This window comes from Rhynchophorus ferrugineus, unplaced genomic scaffold (genome assembly GCF_030347505.1).
Source record: "Rhynchophorus ferrugineus isolate W39M unplaced genomic scaffold, kcgeb_rfMv2 rfM9, whole genome shotgun sequence".
In the NCBI taxonomy this organism is placed as follows: domain Eukaryota; kingdom Metazoa; phylum Arthropoda; class Insecta; order Coleoptera; family Curculionidae; genus Rhynchophorus; species Rhynchophorus ferrugineus.
Window position 1 is genome coordinate 8,971,575 of NW_027472588.1, and position 21,061 is coordinate 8,992,635.

The 21,061-nt window shown below is 33.3% G+C and overlaps 2 protein-coding genes across 3 annotated transcripts; one reads left to right on the forward strand and one right to left on the reverse strand.

The window, feature by feature from the left end:
• The first annotated feature begins 6,656 nt into the window (after window positions 1-6,656).
• mop (tyrosine-protein phosphatase non-receptor type protein myopic) lies at window positions 6,657-15,841 on the forward strand. Of its 2 annotated transcripts, none has more exons than XM_076413512.1 (19): window positions 6,657-6,987; window positions 7,054-7,256; window positions 7,312-7,480; window positions 7,538-7,682; window positions 7,736-7,998; window positions 8,052-8,231; window positions 8,285-8,458; window positions 8,515-8,908; window positions 8,964-9,166; window positions 11,954-12,140; window positions 12,197-12,438; window positions 12,500-13,663; window positions 13,750-13,942; window positions 13,997-14,200; window positions 14,255-14,715; window positions 14,770-14,898; window positions 14,957-15,141; window positions 15,202-15,509; window positions 15,566-15,841. In XM_076413512.1, exons 1-19 carry the CDS (start codon window positions 6,901-6,903, stop codon window positions 15,688-15,690), a joined length of 5,016 nt encoding a protein of 1,671 aa, XP_076269627.1. In that variant the 5' UTR covers window positions 6,657-6,900; the 3' UTR covers window positions 15,691-15,841. The 2 variants fall into 2 exon arrangements, with proteins under 2 accessions (XP_076269627.1, XP_076269628.1); XM_076413513.1 differs by having other exon boundaries at window positions 8,055-8,231.
• Window positions 15,819-20,784, reverse strand: LOC143202198 (sodium channel protein Nach). The gene is made up of 10 exons (XM_076413516.1): window positions 20,357-20,784; window positions 18,498-18,704; window positions 18,138-18,288; window positions 17,938-18,083; window positions 17,747-17,873; window positions 17,422-17,698; window positions 17,307-17,363; window positions 16,603-16,732; window positions 16,385-16,491; window positions 15,819-16,015 (listed from the first exon to the last, which is right to left on the reverse strand). The coding sequence occupies exons 1-10, from the start codon at window positions 20,467-20,469 to the stop codon at window positions 15,819-15,821; spliced, it is 1,512 nt and encodes a 503-aa protein (XP_076269631.1). The 5' UTR covers window positions 20,470-20,784.
• Window positions 20,785-21,061: the final 277 nt, after the last annotated feature.

Consider the following 21,061-nt stretch of genomic DNA (forward strand, 5'->3'; position numbering starts at 1 on the left):
GATATAGTTTTATAGACATAGTGTATCATAGGAGGTTATGTAGAGGTTTATGTAGAGGTAATTTTAAAGGCTATTAAGATTTTTCTGTAGATTGTATTGCTATTAACTTCATTCAATGCAAGATATTGCTTTTATGAAATTACTCCAAATAGTCGATAATTAAAAATATATCATAACATCTCGGGAGATTTGTTTCAATATTTTCAATTTCAATTTGTATTTAGGTAAGACATGAATAATTCAAAATGGGACGGTGGGTCACTTAAGGCAGGAAAATAATAAAATAGAATAAGGACAACACAAGTTGACGGCAAAAGGTAAACGTTAAAATAAGATTTGATTAGGTTTTGTTAATCATAATATTTATTAAGGATTTATATCAGGTATATTGTTCTACATGTTTTTTTTTCTATATTATAAAACTTCCTTTTTATCAACGAGGGTTTATCTGGACTGGACCTACTGTTTAACGTGGGCTCCGAACCACGGTCCTTAGCATTAAGCCTACCGACTGGCAAGTGACCAACTTAAATAATAAGAAATAATCCCAGAAGGCATCCGGTCTTACCCAGCCTGGTTACTGGCGTGACTGGGATCATTTTTCTTGTCGGATTTTACACTTTAGTCCCAGCAGGATTCGAATCCGCGACTATCCCAACAGTAGATGGACCGACTGAGCCATCCAAGCCGGAAAATGTAGGTTTTTGATAAGCATATCTATTCGATAACGTGAATATCTAGTGTTAAATGATAAAAATATGATATAACAGCTTACTAAGATTACCGTTAGAATTTCCAGAATATTATTGAAATATATGGTGACTTTTTATGGTACAAATTGAGTATGTATATCAATAGAGAAATTTTTTTGCTTTTATTACTAATATTGCAAAAAAATGTTAGGTTGAAGAACTATAGCAATGTGCTAATCACACTGCTGACTAGCGAGAGACAGAAAATGATCATCGTATTGGTATATCACAACTGCATTCGAGAGTTGCTGGAAATGCAACGGATTCGTGCAGATTAAATGATCATTAGTGATCCAGGAATGAGCACATTTCATTGCGATTCGGAAATACATTATGGTGCCAACAAATCAATTACATTTGGAGAAATGACAATCGTTTGACAATATCGTACTACTCGGCTGAGTTATGCCGGTCAATAATGTAAAATTGAAAAACTACTTTATGACAATTCTACATATTTACTTTACCCGGAATAAAAGTTATTTCTGCAAAATCAATTGATTTGAATGAAAAACTGTCGTATGGAATCCAAATCTACGCATGACCTAGTTATTTTGATCACACTGGGGGGTTTTGTATGGGCATAGGTCTTATTTATACATTATTTTAACAATGTTGCATTATAATTAGACTTTTTATAGTGTATCGATGGCGTCAGTGTCTGTAATTTAAATATACATCACTTAACTACCCAAACAAGTCCCTAGGGCAGAAAAATGTGATTAAATCTTGCAAGGTGGAAACCAGTCAGTCTTGTTTGAAAATTATTCACAGCAATACGACTATTCCAATGTAAGTATTTACTATTTTAAGTATCTTTAATTATGCCTAAAGCGTATTTGAAATAATAGCGAAGCAAATAACACTGATGATAACATTTGAGATTAGGCCTAACTTGTTTTGTTTATTGTTTTCCTTCAGTTACCAAATAATATAGAAACTTATATTTAATGTGACTGGTTTTGTCGTACAGGTTTGATGTCAGTATATGTTTCTACTAGATTCGAATGCCAACTAGACGGAATAAAATGGGCTTCTAACTGAACTAACTGAACATGCACTGAATTACCAATCATTACTGAATTATCGTATATTCTCAAAATACAAAGAAATATATTTATTCAAGTCTTCAACAAGCGTCAATGAAATTACATCATGATAAGATTACAAAAAGCCAATATCAAGTATCTGATTTCTTGGACATCAGATAGTACGATGTGCTATACTTCACCAGGTTAAGGATAAGTGACACATATTTGTTTGAACAATGTGTTTTTATAAAGATTTTGCAGCCTGGTATGTATGTTAAGGTAAACAGAAGACATATCAAACAATACATATGAACCACATGTTGTCATGTGATCACAAAGTCAAGTAAAAGTAACTAAGCAGAGATCTGCACGTACTTTTAAAATTCATAGAAGAAAATATCTTAGAGCATATTAAAACACAGATTTTGTAAAGTACTTGATGAAGTATTTTAGTTGCGCATGCTTAACAGGTCAATTGAAAAGTCCCCGGCCTACCATAGTTAAACACATTTTTTTGGCAAAATTAGTTTTTTTTATTCAACATAATTCCCTTCAAGGGTGATACACTGATTATAGCGACCCTCCATTTTCTCGATACCACTTTTGTAGTACAATTTGTCCTTTGCTTCAAAATAGGCGTCAGTTTCGGCGATCACCTCTTCCTTTGGCAAAAATTTCTTCCCAGTGAGCTTATTTTTGAGATCTAAGAACAGAAAATAGTCGCTGGGGGTCATATCTGGAAAATACGGTGGATGAGGAAGCAATTCGAAGCCCAATTCATGGATTTTTGTCACGGTGCATTGCCTTGATGGAGCAGCACTTTCTTTTTCTTCAAATGCGGCCGTTTTTGGCGATTTCGTCCTTCAAACGGTCCAATTACGCTTTGTAATAGTCGCTATTGATGGTTCATTCCTTTTTCAAGGTAGTCAAAATTCCATGTGCACCCCAAAATACAGACGCCATAACCTTACGAGCCGACTGTTGCATTTTCCCACGCTTTGGCGCGGGTTCATCGTGTACAGTCCACTCGGATGGATGTGGATTGGACTTCGAAGTGAAATGATGGAGCCATGTTTCATCCATTGTCACATATCGATGCACAAACTCGGGTTTATTACGCTTGATCATCTTCAAACACTGTTCCAAATCATCAACGCGCCACCCACTTTGCACAAAGCTTTCTCATAACCAAATATTCGTTAATGACATGATGTACACGTTCAGTTGATATCTTTAGTGTGTCTGCTATTTAATTCAATTTCAATTTACGGTCATTAATGTCATAAATCATTTTGTACTCACTTCATCACGTCTAAACTTAGCATACCAATCCTTGATGGTTGATTTTCCCGGGCCAGTGTCCGGAAACTCGGCATCAAGCCAAATTTTTGCTTCAACTGTATTTTTTTCTTTCAAAAAGTAATATTTTATCAACAAGCAAAATTCCTTTTTATCCCTTTTTTCACAATAACAAAAGTTGCTTCACTCAAAATGCTATAATACACAAACTAATGATCCGATAACTGTCAAATTTATACACGCATCTTTTGAGGGTTAGGGCTAACTAAAAAAACATATGGATTTAATTCTAGTATCTATGTGTCAAGCCGGGGACTTTTCAATTGACCTGTTATAAGATTGTAATGCTACTATTAGAATGAACTTTCAAATTACAAGGTAATTTGATACAATATAGGGCTGCTAAGATTTTAAGAAAATCAAACATCAAATGTATATAATTTGAGCCTTTTTTGTGTTGTAATTACTATCAATTATATAACATGAATATTTTGGTAGTCTTGTCAAATATATTTGCATCTGTATCTTCAAATTATCATCATAAAATGTTTCAGTAGGTTTGCCATCGTTATAATTTGAATTTGTCTTGGAAAATATAGGGCACCTGATTACAATAATACTATTCTCAAAGTTACTCCCAGAGTTCCCAAAGCTGCGTGGTACTCTTTATTATTATTATTATTGCGTACTCTTTAGAGTTATTACCTTACTGAAAGTACTATTACTTAACATTCTTCAATGCTCCAACACATTTCATAGTTAGTGCGTGTGGTGCAGTCTCAGTCATTCACTTTAATTCTATAAAAAGTTTAGTATTCTTTTTAAAATTATTCTTTCAGCTCAGTCACACAGTACAGTCATCATCGACGAATCGATTTTTTCATTTATCTTTTCTTTCGCAAACGCAAAAACCATTGCACAAAACCAATTTTTTGACTGTGAAATATAAGTTAATTAATTACTAGAGTACGAAACGGTAATTGATGCCAATGTTTCATAGCGCTTCTGATAGGTGCTTGACTCTTAACATGGCGAATTTTGCAATTTTGTGTATTTATTTCTGGTAAAATTGTAGTAATCCCATTATTAATTTTTAAATAATTTTAAAATAGATGCATTTTTAATAATCTCCCTGTAGTATATTATCATTATAAATCAATATTTTTGTTATTCTGTAGTACAGTCATCTAGCCTATTAGTTCCAGCACCAGATACATTACGCTTATTAGTTTCTGAGATGGGAAATAACTACTTCTTGTCCAACAATCAAAAATACGCGACGCATAATGTGCAATACAATTTCAAGATTTCTTTCAAGGCACGACGCCATAAAAGTTTTTGGTAACATTCGAATTTATATTAGAATAAGTTAACAAAATCGGAAACAATTGCAGAATTTGTCATTTACTGGGACCACAATCAGATGCAGGTCATCCATTCTTACAAAATTATTTTATGGACAATCTGGATGGCAGCAATAATATCGTCATCAAACCTGACAAAATACCTGCCGGTGAGCGGGAGAGGAGCTTAATTCAACGACAACCTGTAGTAATAAATAAATAGCTATTTATAAAGTTTTTATCTGTATTAATCGACTAATAATCTAAACTATAAGGCTGTAATCTAAAATAATAAATATCATCGTATAAATAATACATTATTTTCAAATATAAACTGACAAAATAATTTGAAGTGTAAAAAATTGCGCTAGTAACTAGTTTGTTCTGCCGTTCATCCGACCAGTGTCTGAAAAATTATCTTAATGGCGCAAGGATTGCTTGAAAAGAAAATAAGACAATAAATCGATCAATCAATGAATATTACTTGATTTAGTTTCTCGCTCAAGAAAAAAAAGTAATTCTTAAGATATCAGATTTTATCTAGGAGCATGTATGATCCACATGTACAATAAAAAAACAATAAGTCCTATTTAGGTATTTTTGCAATTAATAAAGTAATATATTTCGTAATATCAACCAAATTATTTAACAATAATCTTGGCCAATACCAATAATTTTAGTATCATAATTATCTACAGAATTGAGAATTCAAAAATTGTTCGCAAGAAAATAGACCTGGAAACAAAACGGTTCGGTCTTATAAAAATTAAAAGCCAGAGAAATCGAAAATCGTTCTAATACAGCTTCTGGTTTCGTAAAAATGTCACGTGCATAATCGTGTTTTAACGATCGGGAAGAGAACTTTTTAATGGAATTTTCAGCACTTAAATTAAACCAAACGGCCATGTATATGTATGGTCTTTAAATGGGTAGCGATTAGTTAAATTAACCATTAACAAATGACGAAAATATATTTTAAAAATACAATGAAAAAAAGAACAACAAGAAACCAAAGTTAACCTACCAGATTCATCACAAATTACAAATTATTATAAAGAAAACTTATTCTGTTAACAATTCAGAAAATAAACCAATTTTTCGCTATAATTCTTAAACTAATAGTTGGAGTAACAAACATTTTGAGGTTAGAAATCATATGTGTCATTTATGTGTCAAATCTTACTATCGTACAGTCTAATATGTTATAAATAAATCCCAGTTTATAAAGATATTACCATTATATTTTCATTAATTCAATTAAACACAGCCTTGATCTATTATATATTGACATAATATTCGTTACTTCCTTGAAATTCCGTTAACTCACTTACTTTCTGGTCGTTCTCTTTTTACTTACATATACTCTACCTTTATTCCTAATCGACCCAGTTATGTTCTATTATTCTATTTATAAAACATTTATCTACACACTGTTCAGCTTTTTCTGTCTTTGTTATATACCGGCACTTATTATTATTACATAACTTAAAAACAATTTCTCAGTCTAAATAACACAAGTATTGTTGCGACTATAAAAAATATAGACACTGAATTATAAAAATTGACAATATTAAAAAATAGGCAACCTGTAGAAGTATATTATTATCTTAACATTGACAACGATTGACATTGACGTATATATTAATATCAGGTCTCTTTTGCACGATTCCCTTTATTCTTGATATATTTTAGCAAATGTTACGTCAATTTTAACCGCATAACAATATTATCAATTGCCGGATTTACGATTCCACCGACTCCCGTATATTTGTACGAAATCCTAAGAAAGTAACACATGTGGTTTTAACATGTTTTAAGTACTTGGTAGTGAAAACTGTTTGTTTATAAATAAATTTATTTTTAAATAAAGATAATGTGTTTTAAAAATCATCATAAAAATCATATTATATATTCAGTTCTTATTAACGCAGCTCTTTATAACAACTATACATATAATATTGTTATTAAATGGATATTGGCACATTATTTTAGTACCTATAAAATTATGTGCATAGAATAAAGAAACTTTATTCTATGATTATGCGTTTGACTAATGTATGTATTCTTTTATTATTTAAATTAAAAAAGTTTTCTGCATTCTTTAGATATAGGAAACCGATATATGTACCGCCATCTTACAGTATTATGCCGAAGTACTTCGAGGTTAACCTATAGGATACAGTAATCTGTAATAATAATTTTGTTGCAACTTTGACAGCATATGACAGCTCAATAAAAATATTGTGGTGACTAATACAATGTTTTCTAGTATTTGTTTTTATAAAGTTTGTTTTTTGTCATTTTAATTGTTAAGTGACATTAAAGAATCATATGGGACGCATTTTTAAGTGTAGTTAATACAATACAAATTTTTGTGTTTTAATATTCCTTTAAAATTTTCAAGTTTTTATCGATTCATATACGTCAAGTAAATAGTTTGTGTACTTTGCTAATAAGTTAGGATAATTTATAACAATGGAGGCCGCTCCAAGACTTCCTATGATAAATCTTGATTTGCTTTCATCCACTGAAATTGTACAATTTGGAAAGAAATTGAAACCTGTAAGTATACCTAGCATAAACCATTTAATTAAACAAGGCGATTAGTAAAGCGCAAGTTATTTTTAGTACATTGCAAGTTTTTATAATGAAGATCCTGAGTCTTATAATGCGGAAATTAACCAAATGGATATGCTTAGGGTTAGTGCCATTCATCCAAGCCCAGATGTTTCAGGTGTGCAACTTTTAAAAAAATATTATTGTCAATTACATTTCCTAAAATCAAGGTTTCCAATGGAATATCATCAACCTTGCTATATAGAATTTGAATGGCAAGTGTTTTTTTTGCAAAAATGATTAAGAACATTTATAAAATTAGTTTTTTAGGAAAGATTTTCAAAATGCAATTTCAGGAGGTATTAATCTTGAGTTAACAGCAATAATGTATAATATTGGGGCCTTACATACAATTCTGGGTGCTCAGGACTCTAGGTCTACTCCAGAAGGAATGAAATTAGCTTATTCGCATTTTCAGTGTGCGGCATGGGCTTTTCAGGTTGAAAGATTCATTTATTCTTTATATATTTACATATAAAGGTTATTTCTGTTACAGGTTCTTAAAGAAAAATATTCTGAAATTTTGGTTGGTATGGCAACTGTAGAGGTAGCTCATTTTTATAAACAAGTATGTCTAGCCCAGGCTCAAGAATGTATTCTGGAAAAAAGCATGTTAGATAACAGAAAATCAACAATTATATGTAACATGTATTAAACACCTATATTTTGCTTACTTGATAATTAATATTTGTAGCTAAGGTTGCAGTTCAAGTATTTGATTACTATCGCCAAGCTTTGTCATTCTTGAAAGCTATTAGTGAAGACATTTTTGGTAGAAGCAGATACAAAGACTGGATGAAGTATCTACAGTTCAAAATGTCTTACCACAGATGCATGTCATTGTTTTTCCAAGGCCAGCAAGCTGAAGAGTTGCAAAAAACAGGTGAAAGAGTTGCTTTTTATCAAGCTGCCTGTGAACATCTAGAAGAAGCCAAAAAACAGCTTACTTCCAAACAAGTAATTTTTCAGTTCATATTATTAAATAATTTATTGATGTGATGCATTTTTAGCAGAAGGACTTAGCTGATGCATTAGCCTTTACAGCCAATATAGTTGAACGCAAGAAAAAAGCTGCTGAAAATGAAAATGAGTTTATATATCATGAAGAGGTCCCTGATATTTCAAATTTGCAGGAAGTCAAGGGTGCACCATTAGTGAAGTTGATTGAATTTAATGTTAATGACCCTGAGGTAATAAGTTTAGTGATTTTATGTAGTGGATACTAATACCTATTTGATGTTAGGTATCTGGCCCAGATATATTCTCAAGGCTTGTCCCTATGGAGGCTCACGAAGCAGCCTCCTTATATAGTGAAAGAAAGGCTCAGTTATTGAGAAGTATGGGTGAACAAGTGGAAATTAAAGATCAAGCATTAGTTGAGTTTATGTCATCAATGCAGTTAGACTTGCTAACCAAGGTAGGTGATATTATTTCTTTCGAACTCTTCATTATTTATACTTTAATATATTTAAGATGCACCAAGCAACAGGCATTCCTCAAGAGCTTATTGACAGAGCTGCTGCTCTTTCTGCTAAGCCTAATGCTATACAAGATTTAATAGATTCAATGGGCAAGCTTTCCAGTATATATCATGATGTTGAATCTAATCTGAATGAAATTGAAGCATTGCTCAAGGAAGAGGAGGACAATGAAAAGAGTTATCAGGAAATAATGGGGAAAAGGCCAAACATTATAACAACTGATTTAGCCAGAGAGGCCTCAAAATATAAAGAAGCCCATATGAAGGCAAATGATTCGAATTTGACCCTTAAAAAAGCCATGATGACACATATGGAGAACTTGAAAATTTTACAGACACCAATTAGAGAACTTCAACAGAGGTTACCAAGTGTGGAGATGCCTGATAGTAAATGAGTGTTTCTGTTGTATGATATATTTTTTTAATATAATATTTCTTTTAGCTAATATTGATCACAATATTTTAAAAGAGCTTGAGATGTTAAATTCCAAAGTTGATGAAATGAAGACTCAAAGAGCTATGTTGTGGGCACAGTTAAGAGAGTCTGTTCATAATGATGATATAACTAATGCTCTTGTGACAAAACCACAAAATGTATCACCCGACGAATTGTTTAATAAGGAACTGGAAAAGCATAATTCTTTGGTATGTTTAATAATGCATTATTTTTTAATAAATTTGGGTGGGTTATTAAATTCAGTGCTCCATAAGTATTGGGATCTAAAAAAAAATTCTAAAAATTTAGTATTTGAAGGCATTAATTTATAGTACTATATTTTTTCAATACGGACGGGATGACGCGATAGGTTGTTATCATGTTTTGGCGACACCTGTGACTCAACCGCGGATGCCAAATCATCAATCATTAGAAGATTGAACAACTCGTCCAAATATAAATGATAAAATCTTGTTATCAAAATGAGTTTTCGTTAGTATAAAGTATACGTGCATTGTGTTCATTTTATGTGAATAAATTCGAGACGACAGATTCGGTAAATAATCAGTCAACACCTGTACCTCACATGAATAGCAAATCAGCTGAAATTATTGCCGCTCTCTGTAAAAATATATAGGAGAATCTGAGGCAATCACAAAAACTCGTCTTTTGCCTTTGGAATCTGAAGCTGCATCCATATCAAATTTAGCTGAGCCAGACCCTTAACGACCTGTTTGTTCACTAACTGGGTTTCAGAGCATTTAGAAGAGGGTTTTTGAATGAATGCATATTAACAAGTGCACACAAAGCTTACAAGGTGGCAATGAAAGTACAAAAGGTTACTGTATGCTATGGATTTGAGGACGGCAGGGTCCTTTGCCCATATATTTTCGAAAAAGACTTTGGCGATACCGTTAATAGGCTAAAGCAAGAGCTATAGGATGATGATAATCGATTTTCTTATGGCCAAATCAGGAGTTCCCAACCTTTTCTTGGTCTTGGACCACTTTTATATTATTCTATTAACATTGGCCAATATATAGATACGAGGGGCAAGTAAAAAATAAGGTTCCCAACGCTGTACACTCGCCGCGCGAGATGCTAGGTGAAATCTGGCAACACCGCCTTGATTGTTGGTCTATCCACTCCATTGCCACTACCAATACGATGGGAGCGATCGCTGCGATGCCCACTGCCGGCCTAACAGCCATCTCTCGACCGACTACCGTCCTACTGGAGAAATTCGGCTGGAAATTGCTTGATCATGCCCCCCCTTCCCCTACGGCCCTGATCTTGCCCTGCAACTTCCAATTGTTTCTGAAGTTGAAGCAACACTTGGATGGACAACGATTCAATAAAGATGAAGAGATAAAGGAAGCGGTCACCAAGTTCATCTGCGGCCTAGCAGCGGAGTTCTTCCAAGTAGGTTTTCAGAAGTGGATAACTAATTAATAACATTAATTAATACATTTACAAACCATGTGGGAAACTTATTTTTTACTTGCCCCTCGTATGATAAAAATAAACTTTTATAATCGAACTGAAACTTTAATTAATAACTGAATAGGAAATTACATAAAAAGAAATAATATTTTGGGATAAAAATTCTCTAACTCTAATGTGATTTCTGAGTATGCATCTTCAGCACGAGTACGGCTATCGTAAGACTAATATTGACACTAAAAGCGGACACGCAAATCATCACTGACTTTCAAACGATTCCTCGCCTTGTTTTTAATTACCAATAAAGCAGAAAATCCTCGTACGTATAAATAAGTTGTTGAGAAAACCATAAAATAGCGTAAGGCGTTTTCTCTAAGCTTAGTATAAGAAATGGCTTTTTTACACTAAAACTCAAGTGAATTTGATCCAAAAGCATCCTTGTAGTTTCTGTCATTTTGAAATTCAATGAATTCTTTCGGGATTCATTCGGTAACTTCATCTGCATCCGTGCTAAAAGGGTTACGAAATAGTTTTTGATCAACTTTATCTTCTTAGATATGGGAAGTAACGATTAAATCCATCACTCAACATTTGTAAATCTTAATGTTTTCTTGTATATTTGCTTTACTAGCGTCATACTTTTTGTGTTCCACAAGTGCTTTTAATGTTGCTTATGCAGAGATATGCAAATTAATTTATTTAAGTGTGTGAAAATATCCAGAAGGTAAGCCAAATGTATCTGACGTGAATGATTCACTTCCTCGCACTCTTAAGTAATACCAAATAATATTACTGACACTAAAATATCACAAATGACAGCGCAAAGCGTCACCGCCCACTAAAATAATTCGCAGACCATATTTAGGCATTTGCGGACCACTGGTGGCCCACGAATCATTAGTTGGGAACCATTATTCTACATAAACGATATTCGGGTACGATTATCTCTCGCAAAAGTGTCCATCGCAGCGCATAACATAATCCAGACCAGACGCTACAGAATACAATAGTCAAATACAGAATTGTTGAGTTTTCTTATTTGCAACTACATCACAGAAAAAAAATCGCCCTCTGGAATGCTGAGGATGTTACTACTCAAGTTGGAGCAACCATTGGATAGATACACTTACCTTCTAAAAAATCTCAACTATACTAATTTTTATGTAATTCTCAAGTGCATGCCTTCATCAACCTTTAATTGATAAATAAAGTATAAAAAGTCAAAAAACAACGGGGCTTCAATCATTCAGCGATTCAGAATCAGCTTCAGGCCTACTTGAAAAATAGACATGACATTTGTAACTAAAATATAACACATGCCTAGATGTCAAATTTAAGGTGTAATTTTGCAATAATGTGTAGTAAAATGCAAAAAGGCGTTTCTCATACCATTTTGTTGAAAAAAATGGCCACGTTAAATATATCACACATTCCCTTTCAACATTAACCCGTTTTTATTGAAATACGCTATATTGAGGTTACAAGTTATCTCAAGATATATATAGTATGTAACATAATGAAGAATGCATTATTATCAAATATATTTTTTACAGTTAACATTGTTAGAGCAAAACCTCTCTGCACAAGATAACATTAAAAAGGCTTTTATCGACTGCTATGCCAGAGCGGTTAATACAAGGCGTTACATTCAGGATATTATTCAAAAACGTAGTTCTACAGTGCAGGCATTGATAACATCTCACGATTCGTATGATGACCTTTTAGCCAAAGCAAACAAAGGTGACATCAGAAATAGTTATTTATAATACCCTGATAATTACTATTTGTGATTTTAGGCATCGAATTTTATACAAAACTAGAAACTAACGTGTCCAAACTTTTGCAAAGAATAAAGAGCGCTAGCAAGGTACAGCAGGAAGAACGGGAACAAATGCTGGCGAAGAGCACGCCCAAAAAAGTCGAATCGGTACCGGCGACACCTGTCACTTCAGTAAGCACTGGCCTGAAGCTGAAAGATTATTTAGAAGCTCGGAAGAAAGCTGGTCCAATGCCTACTTATCCCCAGGTTAATTACGGGGTACGTGCGACCTGATAATTAATGCTAAACTGATTGATTTGACAAACTTGATTTTGTTTAGGGTTTGCCGGATTCTCAAAACTGGCCTCCAAGTGTTAGACCAGCTCCCGTTGGTTCTGAAATAAACGCTGATCCGATCAAACGTCTGAATAATGAAAGCGCGGCTGCCTATTATCAACAGCCGAGCGCAGTTTATGGTCAGCCAGCCCAGAGCCTTTCAGCTCTTCAACATCCAAACGCAGTGTCAACTTCCATTACTGACTTGACAAATAGAATGGGTACTTTAATGGGCAAACAAGAAAATATTCCCATAACAGGATCCGGTTCAAATTATAATTTGCAATATTCTTATAGTAATTATATACCCCAGAATTATTCTCAAGTACCATACACATATGTGTCACCTAATTATACTGAAACTGCTGATATAAAAAGCCCTACCGGGCAGGATGCTAGCAAAGCTTCAACACTGACTACAAATTCATATCAAACAATTTCAAGTTACATGCAACCGGGTAATGTACCCACCCCATATGACGGTAGTGGTACTTCTAATAGTAGCGCCACTTATACAGGGGCTTATCAATATCAAGCCCATACCGCAAACTATACTTCACCTGTTTCACAACCTAGTGTTAGCCAATCTCAAACCACCAAATTACCTGGTGCTAACCAAAGTACTGCAAACTATCCGCAAAATTATCCCAATCAATATTTCACTCATTATCAGGGTACTAATCAGTATACGCAACCACAAACCCCGGCTCACTTGAAGGCCGACGACAAAGTTCAATATCCATCTCAATATTACCAATCTCAAACGTACTCTCAGCAATATTCTTTACCAACTCCACAATCAAGTCCATACGTCACTTTAGCATCTCACCAACAATATGCTGGTAACACTCCGCATTATACAGGTCAAACTGCAGTTTCTAGTGCTCAGATGTATTATGCACCACAAAATGTCAATACTAGTTTAGATACAAAACCAAAACAAGATACTTCTGCTCAATCTGCAATTCCATACTCAACTGGTCCAAGTCAAACGTCGAATGTTCAGCAGAGTATTTCAACACAACCGGTCACTAACACTGGAAATTATGGTTCATATCAAACTGGTGTTAACTATCCGGACCAGCAACTAGGTTATTCATCTGTTCAACAAGCGCAACAGAACTATTATCCCTATGGATATAGTCCCAATTTTAGTCCTGATATCAATGTAAGTAGTTGTATGAGTACTTAGTGATGTCAGTAAAATTTGTGTTAAATTTGCTAAATATGTTTTTTTAACAATTTTGCTCTCAGACTGCTTCTCAAAATATGTATAATATGTCTCCATACCAGCAACAATATTATACCCAACAACATGCTTCATCAGTTGCTTCAACTCAAAATAAAACCTATTCAACTTACTCCTCTCCTAGCAGTGATATTTACAAAGTTCAACCAGGCTCTGCTAATTCATATAACATGTCTACTGGACAACCTCAGGCTACATGTAAGTCGGTGTTTCATGTTTCTAACAAAACAAAAGCATATTCGTATTGTTCAGATGATCCAAATATGGCAGTTTCATCAAATGCACCTGCATATTCCAATTATGGAAGTATTTATGGCTATAGTCAAGCAAACTATCAGACCACAGTAACAACAGCTTCTTACACTCAACCAACAGCGTCAGCTCAGATCTCAAATACTACCGCTCAGCAGCCGGCTCCAATCCAGTCCAAAGAGTCGAACGTTGATTTACTGTCTGGTAAATCGAGAACAATTACCGTTCGTAAAAATGTAATAATCAACAATTTTGCAGGGTTAGATTTTTCTGCAACACAGATACCAACTCTAACGCCTCAACAGAACGTTGCGGTGGAGAAAAAGAAAATCGAACCGGAGGCGAAACCTGAACCTGTTGATATTAAGCCTCAACCTTCAGTCCCAGTAAGAAAAGAGCCCGTGAAAGATAACATCAGAGTATTACCTACTCAGCCATTAAATAACAGCGAAGTGAAGATATTATTTAATCAAGAGTTGGAGAAATATGAAAAATATGTCGAGACTCTTACTATGAAGACTCTAAGTGGTCCTACGACATTGGACGTAAAGTGGAAGGAGATTCAAGACTGTCAGGAACCAGATAACCTGAAGAGGGTCATATCTGTAGCCAGATGTTATCCAATGAAAAACAGATATCCTGATATTTTACCATATGATTATTCTAGAGTTGAATTAAAGTCAACTAATGACGACTATATCAATGCTTCGTTTGTACAGGTAATTGTTATTTTGTAATGGTTTTATTGCAACTTTAATTTGTTGGTTTTATAGCAATTATCACCATTTACACCGCAATTTATAGTTACCCAAGCACCATTACCTTCGACTTATGGCGATTTCTGGACTATGGTTCTAGAACAACAGGTTGAACTTATTTTCTGCCCATTGAACGAGAAAGAGGTAATCAGTGTTACTTACAGAATTTGTTAGTTATGTTAAATTATTTTTCTTGTGATAGATTGGCAATGATGTTTATTGGCCCAGTGAAAAAGGTAAAAATCTTAACGTTTTGAATATGGTGATATCATTGCAGAATATAGTGGTTAAACCTAATTGGATTGAAAGGGTAATTTTAATCAGTGTTCCTGAGAAAAAGGAATCTTGGGTTGTTATGCATTTACAGTTTATATCATGGCCAGGGAGGTAATATTGTTTTATTGTTTTGATGGTATCCACAGTAAATATTCTTTTGTTTTCTTTCAGTCTGTTTCCAACTACTCCAGAGCCTTTTATCAGTTTTGTTCTGGAGCTTATAAACTTATTCCAACAACAGAAATGCTGTAGCCATCCTGTGATGGTACACTGTTCTTCAGGTATCGGCAGAAGTGGTTTGATTTGTTTATTGACTGATGCTATTCTAAACGTGACTAATCAAGCCAATGCTGTACCTGATTTGGCTTTATTGGCGTCGAAATTGGGCAATTACAGAAAAAATATTTTGAGAGATAGAGAGCATCTGCGATTTGCTTATGAAGCGATGCTTTGCTACATGAAGCAGGTGTTACTACAAGGTAAGTCTTTTATGATAAAGGGTTTTATGATGAGTCGCTAGCAAGGGATATTCTAGATAACATGAAAAAGAAACTCAGTGAGGTCGTTCCGGTAAAGGAAGAGCAGAAAGCGTCGGACGTGCAGGAAAGCATAATCGACCCGCTGAGCACGCTTGATCCGTTCTGGGCGAGCAAAAAATAAACGATAATTGTTATTGCTGTTATGAATTTATGTATTTACTTAGCTAACACATATATATTTTAATATATTAGGCTGATATAGATTTATATGTATTCTTTTAATTTATCCATAAAGTAAAACATGTATATTCAATATTTGTTTATATGTTTTATTATTTTTGTTTTATTTCGTTGACCTTTGAAGTTGTTTTGCGGTTGGACCTGACAAAGAGTTACGGGTTTAACGCGGACTGGAGCACATAATTTTATCGTGAAGAAGTAGACGATTTCCACCAAAGATATGAAACTGAAGCCAGTGAAAAGACCCATGATGCCTCCATAATATGCTGCAAAGTAAATAATTTATGAGATATTATATAATGAAGGAAATATTAAGCCGGGGAAAAAGTAATTTTGGTTTTTTGGTCTGGTTTTCATTCAAGACATTCTATGTGTACAGTATCGTCTAGCTGTTATCGATATTATTATCGAAATGTTTCTAGCCTTATATACCCCTAGACAAGCAGGTCTTTTTTGTTTTTTTTTGGTTATTGGGGAAATAAACGAATGACACTACTTTTATATCTAGAATACACTGTTTCTTTTCAAACGCGCTGCGGTATGGTTTCATGGAAGATTAATAGAGATATGCAAATTTAAAACAATCATTACGAAAAACTGAAATTACTTTTTCCCGAATCTGAAATTATATTTACCCAAAATCGTGTACCATGTGAATATAATTTCTCTTCTATATAATTCTTGGTACAAGTCTTCAAAGTACACCCGAATAACTGTAAAGTTTTCTATGGATGTAGCGTTGCTAGAAATTAAAATTACTTGAAATTTTTCACCACTTTCACGAACGATAGCCTTCAAGTTGTATTGTAAAATCATTACACTTACCTAACATACAGTTACATAGCTTACTTACTAGGTGTTAAAACGTGTTGTATATCTAGCTTCCAGGGTTCCTTGATAGGTACTGGCTTTATAAAAGGTTGATTCACAGTCTTCGACACAATTTAGATTTTGTACAGCTTCATCCCGTTTTTCCATTATGTCTACAAAAATCCCATGGATATTATGAAAGTTATTAAACAGTTATATTGTATAAAAAAATTTCGCGGCGTTTCCAAAAATAAACTGGTTGTTGACAAGTAACAATGATGTGATTAATAAAGAATTTCTGTAGTTTTTGGCTGAAAAGCCGAATTGAGTGATTTTGACTAGTTTTGAAACTAGGAAAATTCTATAGAGGGAGTTCCACAAAGACCATGACAAGCGATAATCAGTTCGTGCTAGGTCTGGACTATACGGTCGATACATCGAAACTTGAAAAATTGTATAGTCGATTGTAGAAGTGGGTCCCAGATGTTTATTGAGACTATTATATTTTTCGCGATCGAACCATGAAAATCCCACGTAACGAGCTAACCAGCTTTTCTTGGCAGACAGTTTGGTGTTTTTACTTTTTTCTATTTTGAAGTTCCACCACTACCACTTTTGTTGATTATACACTCAAAGTAGTTCTCAAAGTGTTTTGTGCTTTTTAACAAATGAGCTAGCGCCTATCGAACGCCCTCTATAGGGAAAACAAGGAACTTTTTCTAGGTCCAATGTATAGAGCGATTATACCTTCATGATTTGCTACACAGGAGGCATCCATTGGAGTACACAATCTTACTTTCTCCTCTAGAAATAATACTAAATTAATTAATAAATCGAGGCGAATTAAAATAATCAAGGGTACCTATTTTTGGAGCGTAAAACGGCATACATCCGCATATCCTGTAAATAAATTTGAGTTTATTTTCAACCACACAGTTGTGGAAATTCTGGATGTGGAAGTATGTCAGATGTCTTTCATCTGAAAATAGACAATTTCTTTGATCCAGTGGAATTCGACGTAAACCCGAGCTGGCAACAGTGGTCGTTGGGGTAATTCCAATCAGAGCGTTGGATCGCCTAGCACAGAAAATATTGTCTGTGTCCGCGCTTGGAAAATTGTAAGTTCCATGGATAAGTACCTGAAAAACATGTTGTTTGCAGATTTTTTTTTATTTGCTTTAACTTACTCGATAACCAATTGAAGGTATTTCTGCTGCGAAATAATCATCCTGGTTACTGTCGATCAGTACTTCAAGGGCTGATTGTAATCCAGTCGATGATGTCCTTTTAGGTGTCACGTAATGCTTTGCTTTGCTGGGACGTATGAAGCAAGTGATATATTGTTTCTTTATTCTAGTTATTTCTTCTTCATACTTACTCTTTAGGCTGTACGTAATTAAACGAACAACAATATCCATTGGCTGTTTTGATTTGACTAAACATTATATTACAGCGACGTTCATCTCCCTTCCAAAGGCATCGTTTTAAGAGCGAGGAGCAGGAAGGAGATATGGCCAGGAAAACCTGAGAGCAATATAATTATTACTGGAGTGTAACAGTTTTTAGGTATATATTTACCTCGTCAATGGTTTTATTGTTTAGACGCAAGAGTTCTTCTAAGATATTGGCTTTTTCTTTATCAACATTGTGGTGGTGATGGTTAAGGGTATGTATAAGTGATTTAAAGCTTTCAGCAGCTTGTTCCGTTGATATGTTGGTTTTGCTAGCCCTAAATTGAGTGAAATATTTTTATTTTGTCAAACATTTCTGGGAATTGATTATCACACTAAAAGAACTTTCAAAAATATTTTTGTCACTGCGTTGGTAGAACTGTCCTCTGGATTAGGTTACTTTGAACAACACTGAATAAGTGCTATTTAGTTTTAAAATTCGGATACTTTTTTGACAGAATTTGTTAAAGAATTGATATAAACTTACAATTTTGCTCCCAATGTAAAGGCAGCCTGCTTTGATACTTTGTTATAATTGCATATAGTAACAGCAGGAAACGGATAATTATAAATGAAGTGTTGAGTTGATTCAGCTACGGTTACTACGGGCATTTCCTGAAATATATACCAAGCGGCCAGCAATAGCGATAGTGCTGTGACTAAAGCAGCGAAACATATTGTTAACCAGAAGATCCTGAAAAGTAATTCGAATTTTGACCAAAGCTAATTTTTAATAGAAATTCCGTCAGTTTTAATATCTCAAAACTTTTCATGTTTTAAAATTTAAATCATGACAAAAATTGACTATTTAAAAATATAAAAATGTTTTCGAATAATAAAAAAAAAAAACAGATAATATAAATATTTTTCTGGAATTGTTGATTTCTTGAGTTGTTTTTTTATTGTTGGCTTCAAAACCTCCCCATCTTGATTGTTTTAGATCGCTATATTTATTTAGGGCTTCAAACACAAATATTCGGAAGCAATAACCATCTCCACATTCTGCATAAATAAATTTAATGGAATTCTGTTTGTTTCCTCGAATAATTTAAATAAAAATTGAAATATATATATATATATATATATATATATATATATATATATATATATATATATATATACATACATTTTTTTTTCGATCAGACTAACACAAATCGGATTTAACAGACTGATTCTGTCTCTGTTTAACTTGATAAAAATAATGTATTTTTCAATTGAAATGTAATTGAAGACAGTAATGAAAACATGTTTTCAATACCTCAGTTAAAAGCTTAATAAGAATATTACCTTAAGTTATTTAGTTAAGAATAAGTGCACATATAAATAACGTCAAACATTAAATATATATTATAGTCAAATGTCCGCAAAATTCTTCAAAACATTAGTGACAATAAGAGGTTAAAAAACGGCAAACGTTTTGGTGCTTTACATATTTTAATAAATTCGAAATCTGCTGCTTAATATTTGTGATTACTACTTGAAAATGTTGTAACTTTTGTACTACAATGTTAAAATATACATAACATTTTTGTTTTATTATTTTATTTATATTAGAATGTTGTTTTATATCAGAGCTAAAGTAAATTAAATGTCAAAGTTAAGTGCGGCAACATTGCGACGTTTTGATGTCATAAATTGAGATGACGTGAGTTTACTGCTACTTTGGATAGGCTATATATACGGATTAAATTTGAAAAAATACAAAATTAACCTTCCTTAACGAAATGTAGTTTATAAAATTCAAATTAATATCTTGCAAAACTATGTTTATAAAAAAAAGTGAATTGAAATAACTTATAATATTTCCAAAGTAGCAGTGAATTCACGTTATCAAGATGTATAATGTATTGCCTATTGCAGTTAAATCGAATCAGTCTGTAAAAGTCGTTCGGTTGTCAAATGTCCGCAAAATTGTTCAAAACATTAGTGACAATAAGAGGTTATAAACCGGCAAACGTTGTTTTGGCGTTTTACATATTTTAATAAACTCCAAATTGCTGCTTAATATTTGTGATTACTACTTGAAAATGTTGTAACAGTTGTACTATAATGTTAAAATATACATAATATTTTTGTTTTATTTTTATATTTATATTTGAATGTTGTTTTATATCAGAGCTAAAGTAAATTGTTAAGTGCGGCAACTCGACGTTTTGATGTCATAAATTGGGACGACGTGAATTCACTGCTACTTTGGATAGGCTATATATATATATATATACGGATCAAATTTGAAAAAATTACAAAATTAACCTTCCTTAACGAAATGTAGTTTATAAAATTCGAATTAATATCTTGCCAAGCTACGTTTATAAAAAAAAGTGAAATGGAATAGGGCTAATTTACCTGCCAAGCTTTGTGGGCGATAAAACACAAAATTTCCAGCCGTGCAAGCTTGTGTTTAAACAGAATTGGACCCACTGAACTTTTAATTTTTCCATTATTAGTTTAGCGCTCATTTTCACTGCTAAAAGTCATTTATTAAATGGATGGAATTTCATTTGGATAGCCGGTGTTAGGGCGATTAAATGTGAAAAATGCTCGGTTGACGGTATGCTCCAAATCTGATAATGAAAATTACCAGAAAAAAAACATAATTGTTTATTTGATGGGGAGTTTTCGATCTACGTTTTTAAATTCCAGTTCTACGGTTATTATGTTCGAGTTATTCTTGCCCTTGGTAAGTTCTTTTTGACTCTCTTATCTTTTAACAAAATCGAATAATGACTTAATATATTTTATAAATGGAACAATAAAAGCAGAAGCTGACACTGTTAAAATTAGAAGTCTAACCTATAGTCTGTTCAAGTTATTTTGTACATACGTCATTTAAATTTGTGACATCAAAACGTCGCAATGTTGCTGCATTAACTAAGTTTCACTTCAGTTTGGCTTTGACATACAACAAAATTCTATTATAAATACTATAATAATATAATTAAACAAAAATACTGTTATCAAATATAATTTATTTTAACATGATAGTACATCTAAAAACTACAGTTAATTATACTGCCACAATAGTTTATAGGTTAGAGTTATAATCTTCTA